Source organism: Danio rerio, chromosome 1, assembly GCF_049306965.1.
Source record: "Danio rerio strain Tuebingen ecotype United States chromosome 1, GRCz12tu, whole genome shotgun sequence".
Classification (NCBI taxonomy): domain Eukaryota; kingdom Metazoa; phylum Chordata; class Actinopteri; order Cypriniformes; family Danionidae; genus Danio; species Danio rerio.
Genome location: NC_133176.1, coordinates 5,146,830 through 5,170,367, shown reverse-complemented (window position 1 = coordinate 5,170,367; position 23,538 = coordinate 5,146,830). Strand labels below are relative to the sequence as shown.

At 35.4% G+C, this 23,538-nt stretch overlaps 1 protein-coding gene and 1 long non-coding RNA gene across 8 annotated transcripts in view; one reads left to right on the top strand and one right to left on the bottom strand.

Annotated features, from left to right (window-relative positions):
• Positions 1-23,538, bottom strand: part of LOC137495392 (uncharacterized) — a 211,069-nt gene that overhangs the window by 74,188 nt on the left and 113,343 nt on the right. For 2 of the 6 annotated variants that reach the window (XR_012405394.1, XR_012405391.1), the window contains one exon: positions 22,293-22,843. The exons of the other annotated variants lie outside the window; for them this stretch is intronic. This is a non-coding gene — a long non-coding RNA (uncharacterized lncRNA). Of the gene's footprint in view, positions 1-22,292; positions 22,844-23,538 lie in introns of those variants that run through there. 6 annotated transcript variants of the gene reach the window in all.
• Positions 1,512-7,593, top strand: slitrk5 (SLIT and NTRK like family member 5). 2 transcript variants are annotated; one of them, XM_073949325.1, is made up of 2 exons: positions 1,512-2,231; positions 3,882-7,593. In XM_073949325.1, exon 2 carries the CDS (start codon positions 3,939-3,941, stop codon positions 6,540-6,542), a length of 2,604 nt encoding a protein of 867 aa, XP_073805426.1. In that variant the 5' UTR covers positions 1,512-2,231; positions 3,882-3,938; the 3' UTR covers positions 6,543-7,593. The 2 variants fall into 2 exon arrangements, with proteins under 2 accessions (XP_073805426.1, XP_073805427.1); XM_073949326.1 differs by having other exon boundaries at positions 1,624-3,012.

Sequence of the window (23,538 nt, the reverse complement as noted above, 5' to 3'; positions counted from 1 at the left end):
TTATTATTATTATTATTATTATTATTATTATTATTATTATTATTAATATTATTGTTACTATTATTATTATTATTATTATTATTATTATTATTATTATTATTAATATCATCATCATTATATATTTTTTATCATCAGCATCATTACTACTACTACTACTACTACTACTACTATTTTAATATAATTGTATAATAATAATAATAATAATAATAATAATAATTATTATTATTATTATTATTTAATTAAAATTATTTATATTATTATTGTTATTATTAATATTATCATTGCTGTTAATGATTACTTTTTAAATGACTGCTCAATTTTACCTTTGTTTGTCTTATTATATTGTTTTACCATTTTAAAACCTCTTAGGTTTTGCTCACTTTTTTTTTTTTACACTTTTGTGTTAACATTTCTAATTTTTGAAGAGAATAGACAAAATAAATGTTGGTAAATAAAAATAATAATAACAACAATAATAAATAATAATAATAATTATTATTATCATTATTATTATTAATATTATTATTATTGTTGTTGTTGTTATTGTTATCAAAATGGTTATTAATTATTTTTAAACAAATGCTTAATAATTTTACCTTTGTCTTATTATGACTTGTTTTCTTCCATTTTAAAACCTCTTAAAAGGTGTTGCTTTGCATTATTTTGTTTGATTTGTTTTTACATTTTTGCTAACATATACAGCCTATGAAGAGAAAAGACAAAATAAATGTTAGTTAATATTAATAATAATAATAATAATAATAATAATAATAATAATAAGATTAAGAAGAAGAAGAAGAAGAAGATTGTTTATTTTATTGTTATAGCTATTGTTTTGCCATTTTATAACCGCTTCTAAAATGTTTCTAAAAACGCTTGACTATAAATGCAATGCTCATATTTATTTATAATGAATGCAGTGACCTTTATACACCTTTAAATGTGACTTTAGCTGCGATGCACTTTTAGGGGTCACATTGTGTAGTCTTTCCTCCTCTGTGTTTATCTGAGACTGTACACTATACATCATCCTGCAGGTGACAAATCAGTAACCCAAGGTTGAAGCTTGCCTGTCATTTAGCTTATCTGTCTCCCACTGAAAGATCGGGGATTAGAAGTCGAATCTCGCTCCATGCAACCTCAGAAGCATCGCTGATCTGTGCCTTGAGGGTGATGTGCTTGATTGAGCATTGCTGGAGGAGCTCTTTCTTTCACAACACACAACATGAAAGTTAGCACTGCCAGCCCTCGCATTAGCAGACCTTCCTTTTGTCCAAAGTAAATTAGCTGCGATTTTGATTGGCACGTACTCTGTGCTCATTATGCAAAATGGAACTCGACTATAGGATATAACAAGTTAAACGTGCCGTGTACCGCATACAGATGGCAGAAGCTTCTTTTACCGAATAACACTGCCCTCTATGGGCCTCTCTCTCTCTCTCTCGATCGCACTCTCTCTCTCTCTCCTCTCTATCTCACACACGCACACACACTGTGCCTTTTTTTTCTCCCTCTTCTCTCTCCGATTGTCTTACCATCGCCATCACCCTCCAATTATTCCGTCGCGTAAATTAAGACAGGGGAGAGGGCAGCGTATTGTGCAGGAAGCTCTTATTTTAAGTCCTCTCATAAATATTCCACCCTGCCCCAAATGTTACAATCGATCTGACGACAGTACAGCAACAGTGAGCCAATGGAAATCCAAGTTCCACTAGTTGAAACACTAGTTAAGATGGCAACGCATCTCCAAAGACGGATTTACGGGAACCTCTCGCCGAAACGAAATTAAAACAACAAAAATATGAACACAGACAACGCTGCATTGGAGGAAGAAGACATCAGCGAAGAAATCACATGCGCATCCGGCGAGATTCAACGCGATAGCAGCCGTACCACTCACAGGCGTCTCGGGGATGCGTACTTTGCGCGTCCGTTTTTGAGAAAAAAGGATAGACTGGCTAGCTTGTGGATACATTCCGTTTAAAATGGACATTGCAGCGGCTGGATTTTGCCGGGGAATGGCAGTGCGCATCAAGAGAAATTCCTAAACTTGCGTTTTTCCTCGTCTCAGCCTGCTGATCGTCACGTTTCCAGGGAGAGTTTGTGATACCCGGGCTGATCACGAACCACTTCACGGATTATCATACAGTCTGGTAAAAGAGGGACCGGTGTCTTCAAGGTTATGGATTGGCTGTGCTCATGATGTATTCGACTTTACCACATTTAAGCGGGTAAGGAACACGGATTGTCTTCCCAAGCAAAGCGAATCTCATTCGAAGCCCCGTATACATCCTGCTGCGGCTGGAGCTGTCCGTGGTGCTGAAACGCAGTTGGCACAGAACACAGCCTAACACATATATGTGTTTGCCTCGTGAAATATTCAGTTATGTCCGCGCTACACAACTTCGTATGTGCTTCACAGCCTTCGGGCGTTAGATTTTACATCCTCGATTATAAGGCATTGCGCGTTTCTTTGGAAAGACCGGCTTGGGTGCGCGATGAATGGGCTGTTTTTGTGTTGAATTAGTTCGTTTATTAAATCTGTGTAATTATCAGGGCTGATGTAGACTTTTATATCGTGCTATAGCGCGTTTGATTTGTGCTGGATCTGTGAATATGTGTTTGTGTGCGTCTTTGTGCGTCCAAGTGTGTGTTTATGTGGGAGAGTGGGGAGAGAAAGAGAGAGTGTATGTGTGTGTGTGTGTGTGTGTATGTGAGAGAGAGAGAGGTTGATTAGCATGGATACAAATGCTTCTACACAACAAAATGCTTTAATGTAATATTGTTTGCTCCCGATCAAGATGGAATCGGGGTATAATCGATGACGTCGCGTTTTGCTTTTAATCAACTCGCGTCTTTCTCGCCCGAGGGATGAGCTATGACTGTCACATTTACCGTCAAATGGAGAAATTCAACATAGGCACCTTTGTGAAACGTTGATGTGTCGTGCACTCCGTGGGTTTAACTTCGATACTCCTTTAAAGTTAAAACTGAAGACGTCGGATATGTGGGGTGAGTACGGGAAATGTCATTTGCATAGAGGTATGGCAAGGATCTCTGGTTCGAGGGAAAAATTACTGGCATGATATATATATTTTTTTTCAATCACAATGACATGTAGATTTGCTCATCTGTCTCGTTCAACGGCAGATGCTCAAGTTGGAAACCATGGAGATGTCGATTTGTTCAGTACACCAGCAACTGGCTTTACATGTTTTCCTCTTAGAGTTGAGTTGCCGCCGGAAAATACGTTGGAAATGCATTCCCAAATTGCGCATTGAGAGTATTTATGCCAGTGTTACTTTAAATTTCAAAGGAGAAAGAATGTGCGCTGTGTTTTTTTCTTCTCGTTTTTCCTCGTTATCCTCTCTCTGTCTTCTTAAATGTACCCGAATGTCGTGTTAAAAAGATATGTGGTTGTATTTGAAATATCACCAGCATTACATGATATACATGATGTATTATATTAAATAAATCCATGCATTTGATGTCATTAATAGAGTATAGAATGAGGCTGATCTTACATGATTAAACATGCAAACAAGTATATTATCTGTATTTAAGACCTTTTGCATTGGAAAGTTTTGATTAAATAACCGTGTGCATTGGTTATTCATGTCAGCACCTGTTTTTGCATTAAGTAGGAACAGTTTGATTTACATAGATGGGAAGTATTCTGTAAAAAAAAAAAATATATATATTAAAAAAAAAAAAAAATATATATATATATATATATATATATATATATATATATATATATATATATATATATATATATATATATATATATATATATAGCATTTCCTCAATGTAATGTACTTGGAAATGTGGAGATTGCGTGTTCATATAACAGACATTCATCGCATTTTTTCCTTTTCTAGATGACACCCGAAACTACAACTGCACTACCGTGAGCTGGGCCATTCCTGCACAAGAAAATGCATATCTGGATTCTGAAAATAATATTGCTGGTTGCCACATCTCTGAGTCTGGTTGAGCTGTATGACAATTATGGGGAGATCTGTAGGAATCTGTGCACTTGCGAGGAGAAGGAGGGCATTCTGACTGTCAGTTGTGAGAACAGGGGCATTGTGCGACTGTCGGAAATAAGCCCGGTGCATTTTTCTATGTACCATCTTTTGCTGACAGGCAATTTGCTGAAAAAATTGTCTGTCAACGACTTCATCAACTACACTGGAGTTACTATTTTGCATTTAGGTAATAATGACATTTCGGAGGTGGAGACCGGGTCTTTCAATGGCCTCCAGGGATTAAAGAGATTACATTTGAACAATAACAAAATAGACATTCTGAGGGACGACACTTTCGTCGGACTGGAAAGCCTAGAGTACCTGCAGATTGACTATAATTTTATTAGCACTATTGAACCTAATGCTCTGAACAGGCTTCATCAACTGACTGTGCTGATTCTCAATGACAACTTGTTGTCCGCTCTGCCCACAAACATTTTCCGGAATGTGCCCTTAACGCACCTGGATCTAAGAGGCAATCGCTTAAAAAGTTTCCCTTACATCGGCCTTTTGGAGCATATGGACAAAGTGGTGGAATTACAGCTGGAGGAAAATCCGTGGAACTGTTCTTGCGAGCTGATCGCGCTGAAGGCTTGGCTGGAGAGCATCGCCTACACTGCTCTAGTGGGGGAGGTGGTTTGTGAGACTCCATTCAGACTCCATGGCAGGGATCTGGACGAGATCTCAAAGCAGGAACTGTGTCCCAGAAGGGCCATTTCAGAGTATGAGATGCGTCCACCTCCCCCGCTCAGCACCAGCGGCTACTTCCAGACCACACCGGCAGCTGTTACGGCGTCAGCCACGTCTTCAGCCGTGCTGAGATCCTCATCGAGGCCCACCAAGGGTCCCCGCCAGTCTAGCAAAACCAAGTCCAAGCCCACATCTCGAATCCCAGCCAACCCCTACAACTACGGACCCATCATTGGTTTTCAGACCAAATCCCCCGTGCCTTTGGACTGCCCCACCACCTGTACATGCAATCTGCAAATCTCCGATCTGGGGCTAAATGTGAACTGCCAGGAAAGGAAGATCGAAAACATATCAGATCTAAAGCCCAAGCCATACAATCCTAAAAAGATGTACCTCACTGGAAACTACATCCCTGTGGTACGCAGATCTGATTTTGTGGAGGCCGAGGGATTGGATTTATTGCACCTGGGAAACAATCGGATAGCAGTCATACACGACAGAGCCTTTGGGGATTTAATTAACCTACGTAGGCTGTACTTGAATGGCAATTTGATTGACAGGCTCACCTCAGATATGTTCTTTGGGCTAAAGAGTCTGCAGTACTTGTATTTAGAATATAATAAGATTCGGGAGATTGTAGGCGGCACTTTTCGCTATGTGCCCAATCTCCAGCTACTGTTCCTCAATAACAATCTTTTAAAAACGTTACCCGGAGGGATTTTCTCCAGTCTGTCTCTGTCCCGCCTCAATCTCCGCAGCAACCACTTTCAAAACCTGCCTGTGAGTGGAGTTCTGGACCAGCTGAAAGCTCTGGTTCAGATTGACCTGTTCGAGAACCCTTGGGATTGCACCTGTGACGTGGTTGGCATGAAGATCTGGTTGGAGCAGCTGAATTCTGGAACGGTGGTCAATGATGTTAAATGCGTGACACCTAAGCGGCTTGCGGGACAGGATATGCGGGTCATCCCCTCTGAGCAATTATGTCCAGACTACTCTGATGTCATCGTGTCCACCGTAGTTCCTTCCGAGGAGCCTTCGGCAGACAGGATCACTACCACAGAGACGCCCCAAAGGTTTAACACCACTTCCAGCAATGTTCCTTTGTCTGTTCTCATTCTGAGCCTCCTTCTGGTTTTCATAATGTCCGTGTTTGTGGCAGCCGGCTTGTTTGTGGTGGTAATGAAGAGGCGCAAGAAGTCTCAGAGTGACCGTACCAGCACAAACAACTCAGACGTGAGCTCTTTCAACCTGCAGTACAATCTCTATAGCAATCGTTCCATCCCCAAAGTCAAGCCCGCAGCGGGGCTCGTCTATGAGTACATTCCCCATACATTAGGCCACATGTGCAAAAACCCAATCTACAGGTCCCGCGAAGGGAACGCTGTAGATGATTACTCGAATATGCACGAGCTCAAGGTCACCTACAGTAGCAATGTAGATGAGGACCAGGAGGTCTCCTTGAGGAACCAAAAGTACACAGTGAACGTCATCGAACCTCGTGAGCAACCTTCTCCTGTTCAGGACACGGAACACTTCTTCAGAGGGGTCTTGGAGCCGGATAAGTCTCCAGCGACTGCTGGTGGCAGATTTGAATATAAGTACTCTGGCCCCGTCCCATACACATACCAACCAAACTTCGACGTCAGGCGCCAGTTCTCACATCCCGAAGGATTACGAGAGACTATGCTTTATGGTACGATGCCAAGTACTGTCTTTGTGGAGCCCAATAGAAATGACTATTTGGAATTAAAGGCAAAACTTCAAATAGAGCCGGACTACCTCGAAGTTCTTGAGAAACAGACAACACAGAGCCAGTTTTAAACATTGGTCTATCTATCAATGCAGTAGGAGCATTCCCCCCCTTATGCTGACTCAAACTGGAGGGTGCCTTGGCACAATACACACCAACTCAAAAGAAAACAAAAAAAAAAAAAAGGAAATTGTCCAAAACCTTCAGTGGGGTGTGCCGAACTATGTTACTTTATTTTCAGAACCACATGGCATTACAGAAATAACTAAGAAATAAATAGAGCTCGCTGAACTTGGATGAAAGCACGAGTTGTGATATAAAACTGGCAATGCAAAATCTATTTTTTTAAGTCGATGATTGAATACGCATAAATCTAAGTGTACAGGTTAATCTCATCCAAATACATTTTCAGGAATATAATCATACGGATATGGCGGTTTTAAGGGGGTCAGGGGAGGGGGTTCATGTTCAAAAGAAAAAGAAACTACTTTCTGACAGAAACACTATACAGCAGCGCATCCAATCGAGCAGGACAGTTCCTCTGCTTTAGTCTGTAAGTAAGTACTGTATTTATTGGTATACTCTTTGCCATGTATTTTCAACATTTTTTCAATGCTCATCGATATTACGTGTGTCATGTCCCATGATTCTCTGTACGAGCATTTCGTTTGTAGTTTCCGATCACTTACTGTAGCTTGCATTGTACAAGTGGCTCCTTTTTTTTTCCAGCAGTGGCACACCCCAACGTCGAAGAGAGACTCTGCATCATTTACCGATTTCAAAGGAAAAGTGTCTTTGTATGCTGTCTGCACTTTTTTGGAAGATGGAAGGCCACGGGGTCTTCCCAGCTAACATTAGGAGAAAGATTATATATTAAAAATGAATATGTGCATTCATTCTTAATATGTATTTTTAATATGTTATATCGAAATTCATAAATAATAATTGAAGTAATAATTATGTTGTGTAATACTGATATTTTAATGTAACACCTATTTTTATACAAGCATTCGCAATTCTCTTTCCCTTATCGTTTTCATTGTTTTGATTGCTTTGCACTTATTGCACTATATTGACCAAAATATGTTTATGTCATCAATAAATATGATGTCCGGTTCTTATAGATCTTTGTCGGGAATTAAAACCAGCTTGACCACAGGTAACCAACGATTGCAAAGTTAATTCAATAGCTAAATCCATACTCAGGTAGTTTGTCTGTATTGGTTCAGCTCACAAACCCCTTATGGCCCATTTCCACTGAGTGGTACGGTACACTTATGTCACTTATATCAGGCTTGCGTTTCCACTGCCAAAAGGGCACCATTGGTACCCTTTTTGTGGGTGTGATGTAGGACAGATAGTTTCAGTCGACATCATTCTCACTTGAGGAAAGCTATACGGGTCGTTCACATATTATATGAGAAGCACTTCTTTCAAAACAGATGCTTTATACACATAAATGTGTGTAAATATTCATTACTAACCTTTCTATGAACATGGCTTGATTATAAAGGGCAGATCAAAGAGAAGTAACCTACTGTAACGTCTGCGATTATATAAAATAAATAAGTAAATGCAGCATATATGAACACATACAGCCCCTTACAGTCTTTGATATGTCACCAATTACAGAAAAACTACACACAGCATACAATTAGTCCTTATTTGGGTTCAAAAACAACACAACATTAAGCTCAGAGTCAGTGCAAACCTCTCTTTACTCCTCACTAGCACATGTAACCTCTGCTAGAAAGTTATCACGTCATTCCGAGTTCAAAATAGTCCAAAATGGTGATGATAATAGTTAAACATGTTCATGCTTTAGGCTGCTGATAGAATCATTTAGTTTTTTTTTTCCGGCTTCTCCTTTTTTTTCTTCGCCTTCAGGGCGTAGACTTGGCATGGACGGACGGGATGTGTCCCCACCAATATCCACCAATTACTGAAATATCCTCACCAATAATTGAATCGCCTTCAAAATAAAATAATGCTCTACCAACCTTTAGTAGCCTAGATGTGCTCAAAGGGTTAATTCCATAGACATGTGTAATTGATAATCGGGATGAAACTGTTAAAGTGCATCACATGCCTCTCAAAATGTCTACTTTCTGACCTCATTAAAGCCAGATTGCAGTAAAGTCATGTAAATAGACTTTTGCATCATAAGATGTGTTTCATTAATTGTTATTTGTATTATTAAGTGTTTAAAACCTACAGAATTTGTGCTGTTCAATACATGCCCTCTAGGGATTTACGTCCCCGCCAATGTCAAGACCAAATCTACGCCCGTGGGCTTCACTCTTGCATTTGTCCATTTCTAAAAGGATCGGATGTCAGAAGCACTTCAATAATCACGCGAACAATATTATCATCAGCTCAAGAAGTTTGTTATTTCAAATATAGACGCGGAGGCGAGCTTTAGACAGCCTTGTAAACAATGAGGGTAGACTCTGTTTTCTTCTTGGCTTTGTGGCTGTTCTTCAAGATGACGACAAGATTTGTTCGAGCTCGAGTCGAGCATGGCTTGTTATTATTTTTATGTATTATTCAGGTGTAATGTCTCGGCTGTGTATTTAAAAATGCCGTTTCGTTTGTTTTCATTCTCCTGGCTTGTGCACGAGCTACTGACGTATCTCTGTAAACCAATAGGGTTCAACTGTGCATCGGGCTCCACCTTTTGGTACCCTTTTGTTATGCTAATTACCCTTTTGAAAGGTTGGTATGGTACAGTTAGCTCTTTGGTACCTTTTGACAGTGGAAACGGCCATGAAAGCAAACCGAACTATACCGTACCGTACCACTCAGTGGAAATGCAGTACCACTCAGTGGAAACAGGCCATTATTCTTCAACACAATAAGCTACTAAATAGGGTCAACTATTCTAACGGTGTAAGATGGAACAAGTAATCAATTGTAGCTATTCTGCCATATGCTAATAATGGAGATGATCTATTACCACAAACAGGTGATATTACACAAATATAAACAGTATATGCAAGTGGATATCTTGAAAACAAGGGTTTGCATCGAACAATCACACACTCCTTTTTTTTCCCCAAGTCGTTTGGAAGCCCTCGGATCAATGGATTATACCTTGATCTTTAAAGGTGCTTCATAAGAAGTTCGCCGTTTGCCCTCTATACCATGACGGACTAAAATATTGGTTCAGCCAGTGGATTTTAAATTGCTGTGTCGAGTGTTGAGAGGAAGCTGGGAGGGAAGCTGACCTGGCCCTCTGCTCAATGATAAAGAGGTCTGCTTTGTACCCAGTGCCTCACTAGGCTCAAGGGTCCTATTCCACTTTGAGCACGATGTGGATCTTTTTATAGCTGTGAAGCAAAATGAAGGCTGCATCCGAGGATGAGGGGCTTGAATAATTTGGGTAACCTGACAACTTGTCTTTATAAGCTGAAGAGGGTGAATTGTGGCGCTGTAAAGCCACAAAGGCGCTATTATGAGAGGACCGACCTTGACGTACTCTTACACACTGAGTGTGCTGCTGAGGGATGTTAATGTAATTAATAACGCGCAAGGGCTGATTGTCATGTGACTGTTTTTTTTTTTTTTCTTCAATGCTTAACCATGTATTTTCAACAAAGTGTTGCTTGTTTTTCTGTTATTTTCAATCAAGGAAATGTAGATAAGCAGACATGAATAAAACGTTATGCATCAACGTCTTCAGAAAGCATAATTGGAGTCTTCCGGATCAGTCTCCTGGGTTCTCCAGCAGGACTACTTCATTTGCATCCGAAGGATACCTGCATCAGAAGGTCAGACTCCAGGAGTGTCGTACTTTTAAGGTTGTTGGAAATTCACAGTTGTTTTGATGCCATGCTTAGGATGCATTCCAATATGGTACCGTTCGCCTAAATGATCTCCATTTAAATGCATGCCTGTTCCTCGAACCATTAGCTGATATTGTTTTTGGCCACCGAGCTAATGTGCGCTCTGAACCGAAGGATATTTTTGAACAGCGAGGGCTGCATTACTGATTGGGTGGCATGAAAGTAAGACAAAAACATCAGTTGCGTACCTCCACATGCGCAAATTGCAAATGATGCCTCTTAATCGGGATGATGGGCTTTGGGAGGGGCCGTCAGGGGAGCCTACCATGTTTAATTTCCCCACTGATTATTTCACTTATCTCGTTTTCGGGGGGGGGTCACTGCTGCGGAGAGGACCTGGGAGGGAGATGGCATGCGATTGACGACATTTGCAATTGAGTTCAAGGAGGTTTGGCTAATTGAGAAGGCAGCGATGATATCTGACAGGCACCAATGAGTCTGTTGATTAGTTTAATCATGGTATTTAATGGAACTCCTTGAGCCGTGGGGAAACGTTAAAGTGCGATAATTTTGCAGGTTGGGAGTCATTTTAAGCCTCTGTAACAATGTGAGTTTGCCGTCTGGCCTGGAGATGTTCAAAGTCGTGTTTGCTTATTCATTGCTAATTTGTTTGCACACCTATTCGTATGGGTTTTCTGAATGATTGAGTGCGGTTCTTTTGCATCTTGTGTGGGTGTTTCGACTGGAGCAAATCTGCAGCTCTGCATTGTTTCTATTGCTTTTTGCCTGCATTTGATGTGCTTGGAACGTTTTCTGTCTTCTCTGTTTATTTGGGCATGTGTGAACACAGCAATTGTGGTTTCGACCCACTTGAGAATGAAATCTGGAGTAGTTACCCTGTGGTGAAAAAGTGATACAATCTGGTAGACTAATGGACTCTTTTTACAAGACAGTGATGATGTTTTTTAAAGGCCATCAGCATCTTCAAGCTTTAAAAATTTAGAATATTTAGATATTTAACAACAAGTACACTTATAAAGCTATATCAAATAAATAATATAATATTTGCACGCCGTTTTGTATGCAGTGTGTGCGTGTGTATATATACAGTTAAACAGTTGATGTTTGACAGAGGAAGGAAATTTTCACTGTATGTCTGATAATATTTTTTCTTCTGGAGAAAGTGCTATTTGTTTTATTTCGGCTAGAATTAAAGCAGTTTTGAATTTTTTAAAAACAATTTTTGGGACAATATTATTAGCCCCTTTAAGCATTTTTTTTCCCGATAGTCTACAGAATAAACCATCGTTATAGAATAACTTGCCTAATTACCCTAACCCGCCTAGTTCACCTTATTAACCTAGTTAAGCCTTTAAATGTCACTTTAAGCTGGATAGAAGTGTCTTGAGAAATATTATTTACTGTCATCATGGCAAAAATAAAATAAATCAGTTATTAGAAAAAGGGTTTTAAAACTATTATGATTAGAAATGTGCTGAAACAATCTTCTCTCTATTAAACAGAAATTGGGGAAAAAATAAACAGGGGCGCTAATAAGTCAGGGGGGGGCTAATAATTCTGACTTCAACTGTATATATATATATATATATATATATATATATATATATATATATATATATATATATATATATATATATATATATATATACAAAATATATAAAATATATGAACTGCAAAAACAAAAAAAAACTCTGGGTTCTACACAATTCCTTCATGTTGTCCACACAATCATTAAGTTAACTAAATTGTGGTTATATATTAAGTGGATTAAACATAAAACAATTAAGTTGTCCCCCCAAAACAACTTAAGAATTGTGTTTTATATATATGAGGGATGCATTTGATAGATGCTCAAAATAAGCTTCCGTGAATTCAAAAAGGCCCAGATATTGACAAATAATGTTATAAAAGCTGTTCTAATGCAAAAATATGACTGAATTGCCTTTTGTTACAGTTATGAAATAGTTTAATAACAAGCAGGAAATGTTCAAGAGCCAATTACATTACCAAATCAAATCTATCTATCTATCTATCTATCTATCTATCTATCTATCTATCTATCTATCTATCTATCTATCTATCTATCTATCTATCTATCTATCTATCTATCTATCTATCTATCTATCTATCCCTGTACGTTTTGCTTATCATAGGAAAGTTATGTTGATTTAGCAAATTTTTACTCATGCAGTGCATATAATCAGACTTTAAAAAAATCTGTAATTCTAACATTTATGTAAATTATGTAAACTACCTATATCATCAATGATAATCAAAAAGAAAATGTAATATGAAGCTGGAGAAATATGAGAGATCTTCTTACCTGGCAGCCATCTTGAAACAACTCTCCCATGTGCTCCTTCATTCCAAATTAAACTTTATTTAAACTGTTTATTTGTTTTAACCCACGTGTTAAGCTGCGGTCATTCTCCTCACCGAAACATGTCCGTGTATGTTTGAATGTGTCATGTTGTAATTTAAACATATCAGAATTAAAAATTCAGAATAAAAAAACTAAATGAAATGACAACATTTTTACTCAATTTATAATTGAGTAATAATATATAACTGAGTGATATTTGAATCAATATCTTAGTAAATATGGGTAATATATTTCGGTGCATTTGAACAAAACAGATTTATTAAACTGATATATTTAATAAAATAATATTTTAGTCACAGAGCGCCTTTAGAAATGGAAAATAATACATTTAAATTCATGCAAAATATTGTAAAACAAAATTATAAACTTCAACATTTCAACGAAATTGTGTATATATTTTCGTTTCTCTTGATATTTGCTTAATTTTATTTTATTAATATTAAAATATGAAAATTATTTATAAAAATAATTTGTATTTAATATTTTTACCTAACATAACTTTGGGGTACTCATTTTTAAACCATTAATTGTAAGTTATTCTGTTAGTTTAGCTCCAGATTTGGCTTCGGTACTGACTAAACTAATGTATATGCACAAATATAATATTGTAAAGCATCCTATAGAAAATGTTAATTTACACGAGAGATTTATGAGGGGTGTACCCATATATGCTGAGCACTGTATGTATGTATATATATATATATATATATATATATATATATATATATATATATATATATATATATATATATATATATATATATATATTCTGAATATGCACCCCTATACACATTTCTAGAGAGTGTCAAATATGTCCCAGGAGCTACATTTTTTTGCTGTTTTTGTTTTTGTGAATTCATTAGAGGCCGCTGTGTATACTTTTAGAAATTTCAAATTTCTCTCGCAAGTGCCATTCGCACCTGCTGTTCTCCAGTCCACCAGAGGTCGCTGACTGACTGACTGACCGATTGACTGACCCACCCTCCTCCTTCCCTAAACCCAACCCATAATGCTTTAAAAAGCACTGATTGACCAGCGACCACCCACTTCCCTAAACCCAACCAATAGTGTTTACAAAAGCAATCCTCTCTGCGTCTCAAATCCACTGACATACATAGTGAGCCACTGGACAAACTAGCGGAAAAGCCTTCCATACAGAGATAATCGATCAGCTGCTAAGCACAAAAAGGAAACGAAATGCAAAGAATTCGTAAAGACCTCTGGCTACATAATTCGCGATCTCCAGAAATGTATATAGGGCTACATTTTCAGAATGAGCCTGTGTTGACTGTATCTCTGGTTTATAAAAAGAAAACAAGCTGCGAAAGCACTCTTTAATTACAGTATATGCTGCGTTAATGTCCATCATGCATCTGATGTTATGAGAGACATGCATTGCGATGGAAAATATATTGCTTTAATGCTCGAGCTATGCCAAGAGCTAATGGAGATAATTATACATTGAATGGTTTAGGGGTTTGTTGCTGCTCGTGTTTATCCTTAAAAACCAAGTGTTCAGTAGTATCCATGCGATTTGGACAGTGTACAGGGTCTAATTTGGGCCTCGATGGGCCCCTAGAAGCAAATAAAGTGGTTTATGAAGCTAAAGTATTCAGATTGCACGCATCACCCATTCAGACGCGCAAAGCACGCTGCTTGTAGCCAAGTTTTCGGATGCTGTGAGAAACACAGTTATCCATGCTTATGGGCTGGTAACTGGCAGCGGTCGCCATAGCAACTAGACACCTGTTGGTTAGTGGCTAATCCAAGGGAAATTACCATAAACATGGCAAACTGTGCCTCATACGACTGCATTCATGTAGTTCAAATGACACCCGACGTGGCTTCATCTTCCCGGATTGTTGTGGAAAATTGTTTTAATTAGTGTATTTTTGGCGAATTAGCAGTTTTGTGCTGGTAGAGGAACGAGCCCGACAAAGAGACACAGAAAAGGCCCCTGTGAAGGAGCTGCGGGCTGTTTTAAGTGCGAAAACACGACTAATTTGTTTTTGTCTCGACTCCCTTTAGATTTCATTGGGCTAAGCTAACAAGTGAAGCAAAGAGAATTAGAAAGGAAAGCCTGATGTTGACGTCAGCGCTCTGATGCTGTTCTCATTTCACCCAGGCTAAATATAATTTAATGTAGGACAGTGTGAGTTTGAAGATTTCTGTTTTACCTAAAACTTATGGCTGGATTTTCGCCGTCGGCATGCTGTTTGCTTTCCTTAAGATCCTCGCGTGTGTCTTTCAGTCAAAGAGAGAAAAAAAGATCCATTAAAATATATATATATATATTTTTGTTGCTTGTTTAAACTACTTATTTGAAATGATCTAAAACAACACCATTGTTGAGATTTTGTTGGGTTAACTTAATTGTTTTATGTTTAATCTGCCTAAATTTGTTATAAAGTAATTAGTTAACTTAATTTCTACATGTTGTACCAACACAAATCTATTGTGTGAAACACAGCACTTCACGGCGTAGATAAATAAATGGATGGATGGATGGATGGATGGATAGATAGATGATAGATAGATAGATAGATAGATAGATAGATAGATAGATAGATAGATAGATAGATAGATAGATAGATAGATAGATAGATAGATAGATAGATAGATAGATAGATAGATAGATAGATAGATAGATTGCTTCCTGAAATAAATGCTAATTCATGTGCAAATGTATAATGCTGTTAAAAGATGGCACAAACCGTAGACTAATCTCGAGTGTTTTATCAAGAGTGTATTTATCCTTTAGTTAATATGACTCTTGAGCAGCTGGTGTGAAGAGTTCAGTGTATTTACTGTTCTGTTCTTTGTAATGAAAACAAAGTATTTATGTATTTATGGACGCTGTTATCTCATTTCTATTTGTAAAGCAAAAACATTTACAAGTAAAACATAACATATATTTTATATTATATTATGTCATGTATAAAACTTATAATAATTATTATTAATAATACTAATCATGTTGTTGATGATGATGATGATGATGATAGTATTAATTTCTTCTTCTTCTTCTTCTTCTTCTTATTATTATTATTATTATTATTATTATTATTGCTGTTTTTTGTGTTGTTGTTAATACTACTACTACTACTACTACTACCATTAATAATAATAATAATAATACTAATAATAATCATCATTATCATCGTGACTTTAATACTTATTTTAAGCAATGATTTACAGAAGACATCGCAGCAACCATCAGCATTCTTTAAAATATCTTCTTTTGTGTTCAACAGATGAAAGAAACTCAAACAGTTTTTGAACAAGTAAAGATTGAGCAAATGATGACCAAATTAAATTTTTGCGTGAACTATCCCTTTAAGGATATTTTTGACATTTTATTACCACAAAATTAGTTTGAACCGTTAGGCAGAAATGTGCATATATAGTACAACATTTACAATTATTAATACAGTTGAAGTCAGAATTATTAGTCCCCTCTGAGTTATTAGCCCCCCTGTTTATTTTTCCCCAACAGAAGATTTCCTCTAAACATAATAGTTTTAATCACTCATTTCTAATAACTGATTTATTTTAACTTTGCCATGATGGCAGTAAATAATATTTTATAGATATTGTTCAAGACACTTCTATACAGCTTAAAGAGACATTTAAAGGCTTAACTAGGTTAATTAGGTTAACTAGGCAGGTTAGGGTAATTAGGCAAGTTATTGTACAACGATGGTTTGTTCTGTAGACTGTCGGAAAAAATATAGCTTAAAGGGGCTAAAAATTTGGGAAATAATTAAAAACTGCTTTTATTCTAGCCGAAATAAAACAAATAAGACTTTCTCCAGAAGAAATAATATTATCAGACATACTGTGAAAATTTCCTTGCTCTGTTAAACATCATTTGGGAAATATTTATATATAAAAAAAAATAGTCAACTGACTTCAACTGTATGTATGTATAATTAGTACAATATTAGTTCATGCCAATAAAGCAGAAACTTGCATATATTATGTAAAATATCATATACTTTTTACATATTCAATGTGATGCATGCATCAAAACAACACATATTTCTACGAAAACCACAAGGTCCCAGCATTCTTCCTAATATCTTCTGTGTTTAACAAAAAAAAAAAGAAACTCAAAAAGGGTTTGAACAAGTAAAGGTTGAGGTTTCATTTTTGTGTAAACTATCCCTTTAAGGATATTTCTGGACATTTTATTACCCCAAATTCTTGTATTTATTACTGCCTTTTTAATATGTTTGTTTACAAAACACCTAGCGAAAGGCAGCCACATTCACCAAACATATTTAGAAATTGAAAGATAATGCAATTACATTAAAATGTTGCAAAAGATAAATTGCAACTAGCCAAATTTCAGCTAAATTATATATATATGTATATATATATATATATATATATATATATATATATATATATATATATATATATATATATATATATATATATATATATATATATGGCTTCTCTTAATTTCTCCTCTGTTTAAATTTGTATCTAATATTTTTCTGACATATACATTTAGGTGTACTAGTTTTTGGTCCGTTATCGTAAGTTATTTAGTTAGATAAGCTGCTGAATTGGCTTCAGTAAATTACAAAATTAACTTGAGCCATTAAAGCAGACACTTTCAAATATAATACAACATGTACTAATTTTTAATCATTCAATGTGATGCATGCACTGAAACAACACATCTCATCTTTGACCCGTAAATGCTTGGAGGTTTCTACTATCAAATTAATGGAATTAATAGGCTCTATAAATGCTATTTCTAAGAAATGCACTGAATCATAGGCCTAATCACTGATGTCACGCTGTACAAAATGTCCTTGTACACTGCAAACTAATATAAGCAGACACAAATGCGATCACACTGCGCGATAACCTTTTGTTCCTGTGTGCGCTGGGATCCTGAAGCAGTTTTTTTTTTAATATTTATATTTCTGGAGTTCAGCAGACTACTATTGTACTTTTCTTATCAGCAACGGTGCCTGTGACACCCTGATGGGCTGTGTGTTGGTTCAGACTTCATGCTGTATTTATTACTGCCTTTTTTTTTATATGTTTGTTTACAAAACTGCACCTAGCGATAGGCAGCCACAGTAACCCTGTCGTTTGATAAATGGCGAGCGTCGCATTACTGACTCCCTGCATCCCGGCCCTTGTGATGTCTGGCCGAAAAAGAATAAAAATAAAAATACAACAGGTTGATGTATCGCCGCTTGAGTGCTTCAAGCCGTTTAACAACAGGCTTTACATCATAGTCACAGAGCAAGCAAAGTCACATTGGGTGAAGTTGGCCGGGGAATGTGTGATGCCATGCGCTGTGTGTACAGTTGAAGTCAGAATTATTAGCTCTCCTGTGATTTATTTCAAATATTTGATATTTATTCATTGGGATGAACCCCTTTAGATGTACCATCTTGTTTTCGAGGGGGTCCCACAATTAATCGCAATCACATAATAACAACAGAAGAAGACAAAACATAACGTACACAACATCCAAAAAACATGACATATTATAAAAAATAAGTAAATAAATAAAATAAAGTAAAAGAAAAATAATAAAATAGAAAAGAAAAGAAGGGAGGGGGGGTGGAGTATTATACATACATACATATATACAATTGAAATCAGAATTATTAGCCCCCCTGAATCATTAGCGCCCGTTTATTTTTTTCCCCAATTTCTGTTTAATGGAAGGAAGATTGTTTCAGCACATTTCTAAACATAATAGTTTTAATAACTCATCTCTAATAACAGATTTATTTTATCTTTGTCATGATGAAAGTAAATAATATTTTACTTGATATTTTTAAGACACTTCTATACAGCTTAAAGTGACATTTAGAGGCTTAACTAGGGTAGATAGGTGAACTAGGCAGGTTAGGGTAATTAGGCAAGTTATTGAGTAATGATTGTAGACTATCGAGAAAGAAAAAATAGCTTAAAGAGGCTAATAATTTTGTCCCAAAAATGTTTTTTAAAAATTTCAAAAGTACTTTTATTCTCACCGAAATAAAACAAATGAGACTTTTTCTCCAGATGAAAAAAATATTATCAGACATACTGTGAAAATGTCCTTGCCCTGTTAAACATCATTTGGGAAATATTTAAAAAAAGACAAAAAAAATCAAAAGGGGGCTAATAATTCTGACTTCAACTCTATATATATATATATATATATATATATATATATATATATATATATATATATATATATATAAACTATATACAGATCAGTAAATCAAGCAACATATAAATTATAATATCCTCAGGAAAAGCAAGTACAATACAAAGTAAAATAAGATAGCAAAGTCTGCTTAAAGACCTTAAATGATGTAATGGATTGAGTGTTCGCATCAGTAAATTAATCCAATCTGTTGGAGCCTTAAACATAAAAGCTCTTTTACCCATAGATTGTTTACAACGAGGAACAAAAATATAAGTCTGAACAGAATGGCTAACTTGATAATTTAAAGAAAAAAAAATATAAAATATTGATGTAAATAGTAAGGATCCTCAAAATGAACATCCTTGAAAATATTTTCCAAATGATGTTTAACAGAGCAAGGAAATTTTCACAGTATTTCCTATATTTTTTCTTCTGGAGAAAGTCTTGTTTGTTTTATTTAGGCTGGAAAAAAAGCAGTTTTTAATTATTTTAAAATGCTTTCAAGGTCAATATTATTAGCCCCCTTAAGCTATATATGTTTTTGATTTTCTACAGAACCATTAATATGCAATGATTTGCCTAATTACCCTAACTTACCTAGCTTATTAACTTAGTTAAGCCTTTAAATATCACTTTAAGTTGAACACTAGTATCTTGAAACTTATTTAGCAAAATATTATACACTATTAATATTATGCACTGCCATCCAGGGCGATATATCGTTTCATCATCGATATTGCAATGTGTGCGTTCACAATAGTCACATGGCAGCATCTGCAATGTGGAGTTGGGATCAGCAATGAAGACTGCACAGTGTTATTTTTGATCACATTTAATTATTTAGTAATAGAGCCAGGACAAAATATCGATGCTGGTTTATTGTGATAAATCCAACCACGATATATTATTGATGTAGCCATGTATCGATATTTATTTAAAGGTACAAAAGCTAATTCATCAGCCTTGCACTGCTACCGATACCACTTAGGCGACAGTACATGAGATGATGCTTCTAGTAGTGTTAGATTGAACGCATACAGTTGAAGTCAGAATTATTAGGCACCCTGTTTATTTCTGTTTAACAAAAAGCAGATTTTTTTTTCCTAAGAAGATATTTTTCTTTAATTAATTATATGTTTCACTCAAGACCACCACTTTCACCTGAGCATCTTTTTTAGTACTTTTTAAACTTCTGACTGGTCGCACGAGACTTGTGTGTTTCTTCCCAGGGAACACGCGTGCTGCTAAAATGTTAACCTTCTATGCACTTTAAGTCACTTTGAAACAAGCTCTCAGCGCATAACCGTGAATGTAAAAAGACAGAGTGTGAGGATCCGAATGCACTGTCCCATTTCATTTGTACTTGATCAGTGATTGTGGGCAGCTGGAGTGCAAACAACTGGGTCATTCCTCCCATGCAGAACATTTCTCATCTGGTTAGTACACTCTAGATGTCATACAATGAAAACAGAAATGTTACAGAAAAAAGTAACAACATGTAGAAACACGTTGATTTCATGTGACTACTTTTACTTGAGTGCATTTGTGAAGATATAAATATACTTTCAGTCCTTACAAGGTAAAAAAAAAATGATTTTCTTACTTAGATTTGTTGAGTTGTTTCTAGTCCAAATATCTACAAATTCCTAAATCAAAAAGCAACCTCTAGACATGCAAAACATATTAGTCTCTGTTTTAACAATCTAGGCGCAAAGTCTAAAGAGCATAGCACAAAAGCATTAAAGGTACTGTATGTCTGAATCCACTTTTGCTAGAAAAAAACATGGTCTAACACGGTTGTGCTTATTCTTTTAATGAGTTCTGGCTGTGTTTTGAGCATCACATGCATTAAACCAATTAGAGTCTCATCTCCTTTTCCCTTTAAAGGGTCACGAAACACCAAAACACTTTTTTTGAGCTGTTGACAGTCGTATATGTGTCCCACTCTGCTAAAACCACTATTAGGACACATATATTACACAAAAACGTGATAATTGGTTGTTTTTGCAATATTTCGAGCAAATCCGTTCTTCCCTTTTGAAACTAATTTTTGAAGCTGCGTCACGCCGATTAGATCCTTGTGTGTATTCCAGCTTGTAGACTGGATGTCTGTACCTGCGAGTGCATCGTGATGTCTCTGAGCGTGCAGCTTTCATTCATAAGAAAGACTTGGTTTAAACCAATCAGCACGCAGTACAGTGTTCAGACGGCAGAGAGACGCCATGTTGTGCTGCCAAAACAAGTGGAAGAATAAGAAGTGTTTGGAGACGTCGGTCATCAGTGTTGCATTTATAAATGTGCTGCATCGAAGATTTTGTTTTTATTTCCCCGCTATGAGAGTGCAGCTGGACCACGTGTGGATTACAGTGCACATGACAAAAATACGTTTGCATGTCAGTACGATCACCTTATTTATTTATTTATTTATTTATTTATTTATTTATTTATTTATTTATTTATTCATTCATTCATTCATTCATTTTTTTTACATTTTTTATTTTATTTGTCATTTTATTTGTTATTTTATGTCAATTTAAACATTTTGATATTGAAATAATGCATTCATCTTATTTTTTATTTATTTATTCATTCTTTTTTTCTCAATTAAGTTTTAACATGTCTTTCAAACATTTTGATATTGAAATAATGTGTTCGCCATGTATTTATTTATTTATTTACTTATTTTTTATTATTATGTTTATTTTTGTATTAATTCATTCCTTAATTTTTTTTACATTATTTTATTTTGAATATGTCATTTTAAACATTTTCATGTTTAAATAATATGTTCACTGTTTTTTATTTTATTTATTTATTTACTCATTCTTTTTTTTCATTTATTTTATTTTATTTTTTAACACGTCATTTCAAACGTTTTCATATTTAAAGAATATGTTCATCTCATTCGATCATTCATTATTTATTTATTTATTTATTTATTTATTGTTGTTTTGTTTTGTTTTGCTTTGATTTTGCTTAATAACACTTATAATGGTTCATTAGTTAGAGTTAGTAAATATATTTACTAACATTAACTAAGCATGAATAATCTTGTGAAGCATTTATTTTTCATAGTTTAACATTAACTAATGTATTAAAATCCAAAGTTGTGCTTGTTACATTAGGTAATGCACACTGACTTAACATGAACTAACATGAATTTAACTATTTAACTAACTAACTAACTAACTAACTAACTAACTAACTAACTACCTAACTAACTAACTAACTAACTAACTAATTAACGTTAACAAAGAGGAATAAATACAGTAATAAATGTATTATTAATATTACGTTCATGTTAACATTACCTAACTTGAACTAAGTCCATGTTAACATTACCTAACTTGAACTAATTGACCATAAATTTAAAGTGTTACGTTTAATTTAATTTAATTTAATTTAATTTAATTTAATTTAATTTAATTTAATTTAATTTTATTTTATTTTATTTTATTTTACATTTGGGTCCAACTATTGTATTTCTTGTAATGTCTCTCTAGTTTGGTGCATTGTTATTTCTGGAGAGTTGTGCTGTGTCTAAAAATTGCCTCTGGATTGAATTTCACATTCAGCACAGACATGTGCAGATCCACACACAGCTGTGTGCACATATCATGCAGGACTGAAACCAAATCTCCCCACATAACAATGTGATTTCATGCACGACTCATGTCTATTATATGCAGATCGTTTCCTATGGCAGATTCAGAGCTGAGGGTTTATTTTTTTAGGCTATTGTCGTATTCTTTCTTTTTTCTGCCATGTTCTGAAGTGCATGCATTTCAAATGAAGCTCTATTGGTTGTGTAAGTCATCCGGTTGGATTTTGTTCTTTGGCTGTTTTGTCTTGTCCTGGTTTTGCTGTGTCTGGCAGAGACGACAGTGTTGATCCAAATTGAGGCTCTCAGAAAGAATCAGGGAGCATGAGATAGCATGTCTAATGAAGTGCTGGTGAAGAGACGCCTTCATTTCCGGCTTGTGTGAGACTGATGCTGTCTTAATGAAGATACTGCATGGAAGACAAAGCAAAAGATATTTCATCATCACTAAAAAAAAAACTAAAAATGTTCGGCTGATTTGAGTGTGTGAAATGGAAACGGAAAAGAAGCTCTTCTATGTTTCCCTTTTTATTTCAGAGAGGGGAAAAAGAGTGTTTTGTTCAACTTTATAACAATTACAGTTACACTGATTTAAAATGAAGCTAAAACACCTGTGGATATTTGATTAAAATGGATTAATGATAACACAAATCCATTGGGCTGTTATTTAAATTCCCCACGACACTGACTGATTGATTGATTGATTTTTTTTGGTTGGTTGTTTTTTTGATTGAATGATTGATTGATCTATAGATTGATTGATTGATTTTTATAAGATGGATGGTTGATGGATTGGTTTGTTGGTTGTTTTTTTTTATGTTTGGTTGATTGAGTGACTGACTGACTGATTGTTGGATTGACATATTTTTTTGGTAGGTTGTTTTTTTAGTTGTTTGGTTGGTTGGTTAAATGATTGATTTATTGATTAATTGATTGATTAACTGATATATTGATTGATTGAATTATTTTATTTGAATGATTGTTTTTTGTTTTTGTTTTTTGCTTGGTTGGTAGTTTTTTTTTCTTCTTTAGGTAGTTTTTTTTTAAATGATAAATTTTATGTTTGGTTGTTTTTTGAATGTTTGACTGACTAACACATTGATTG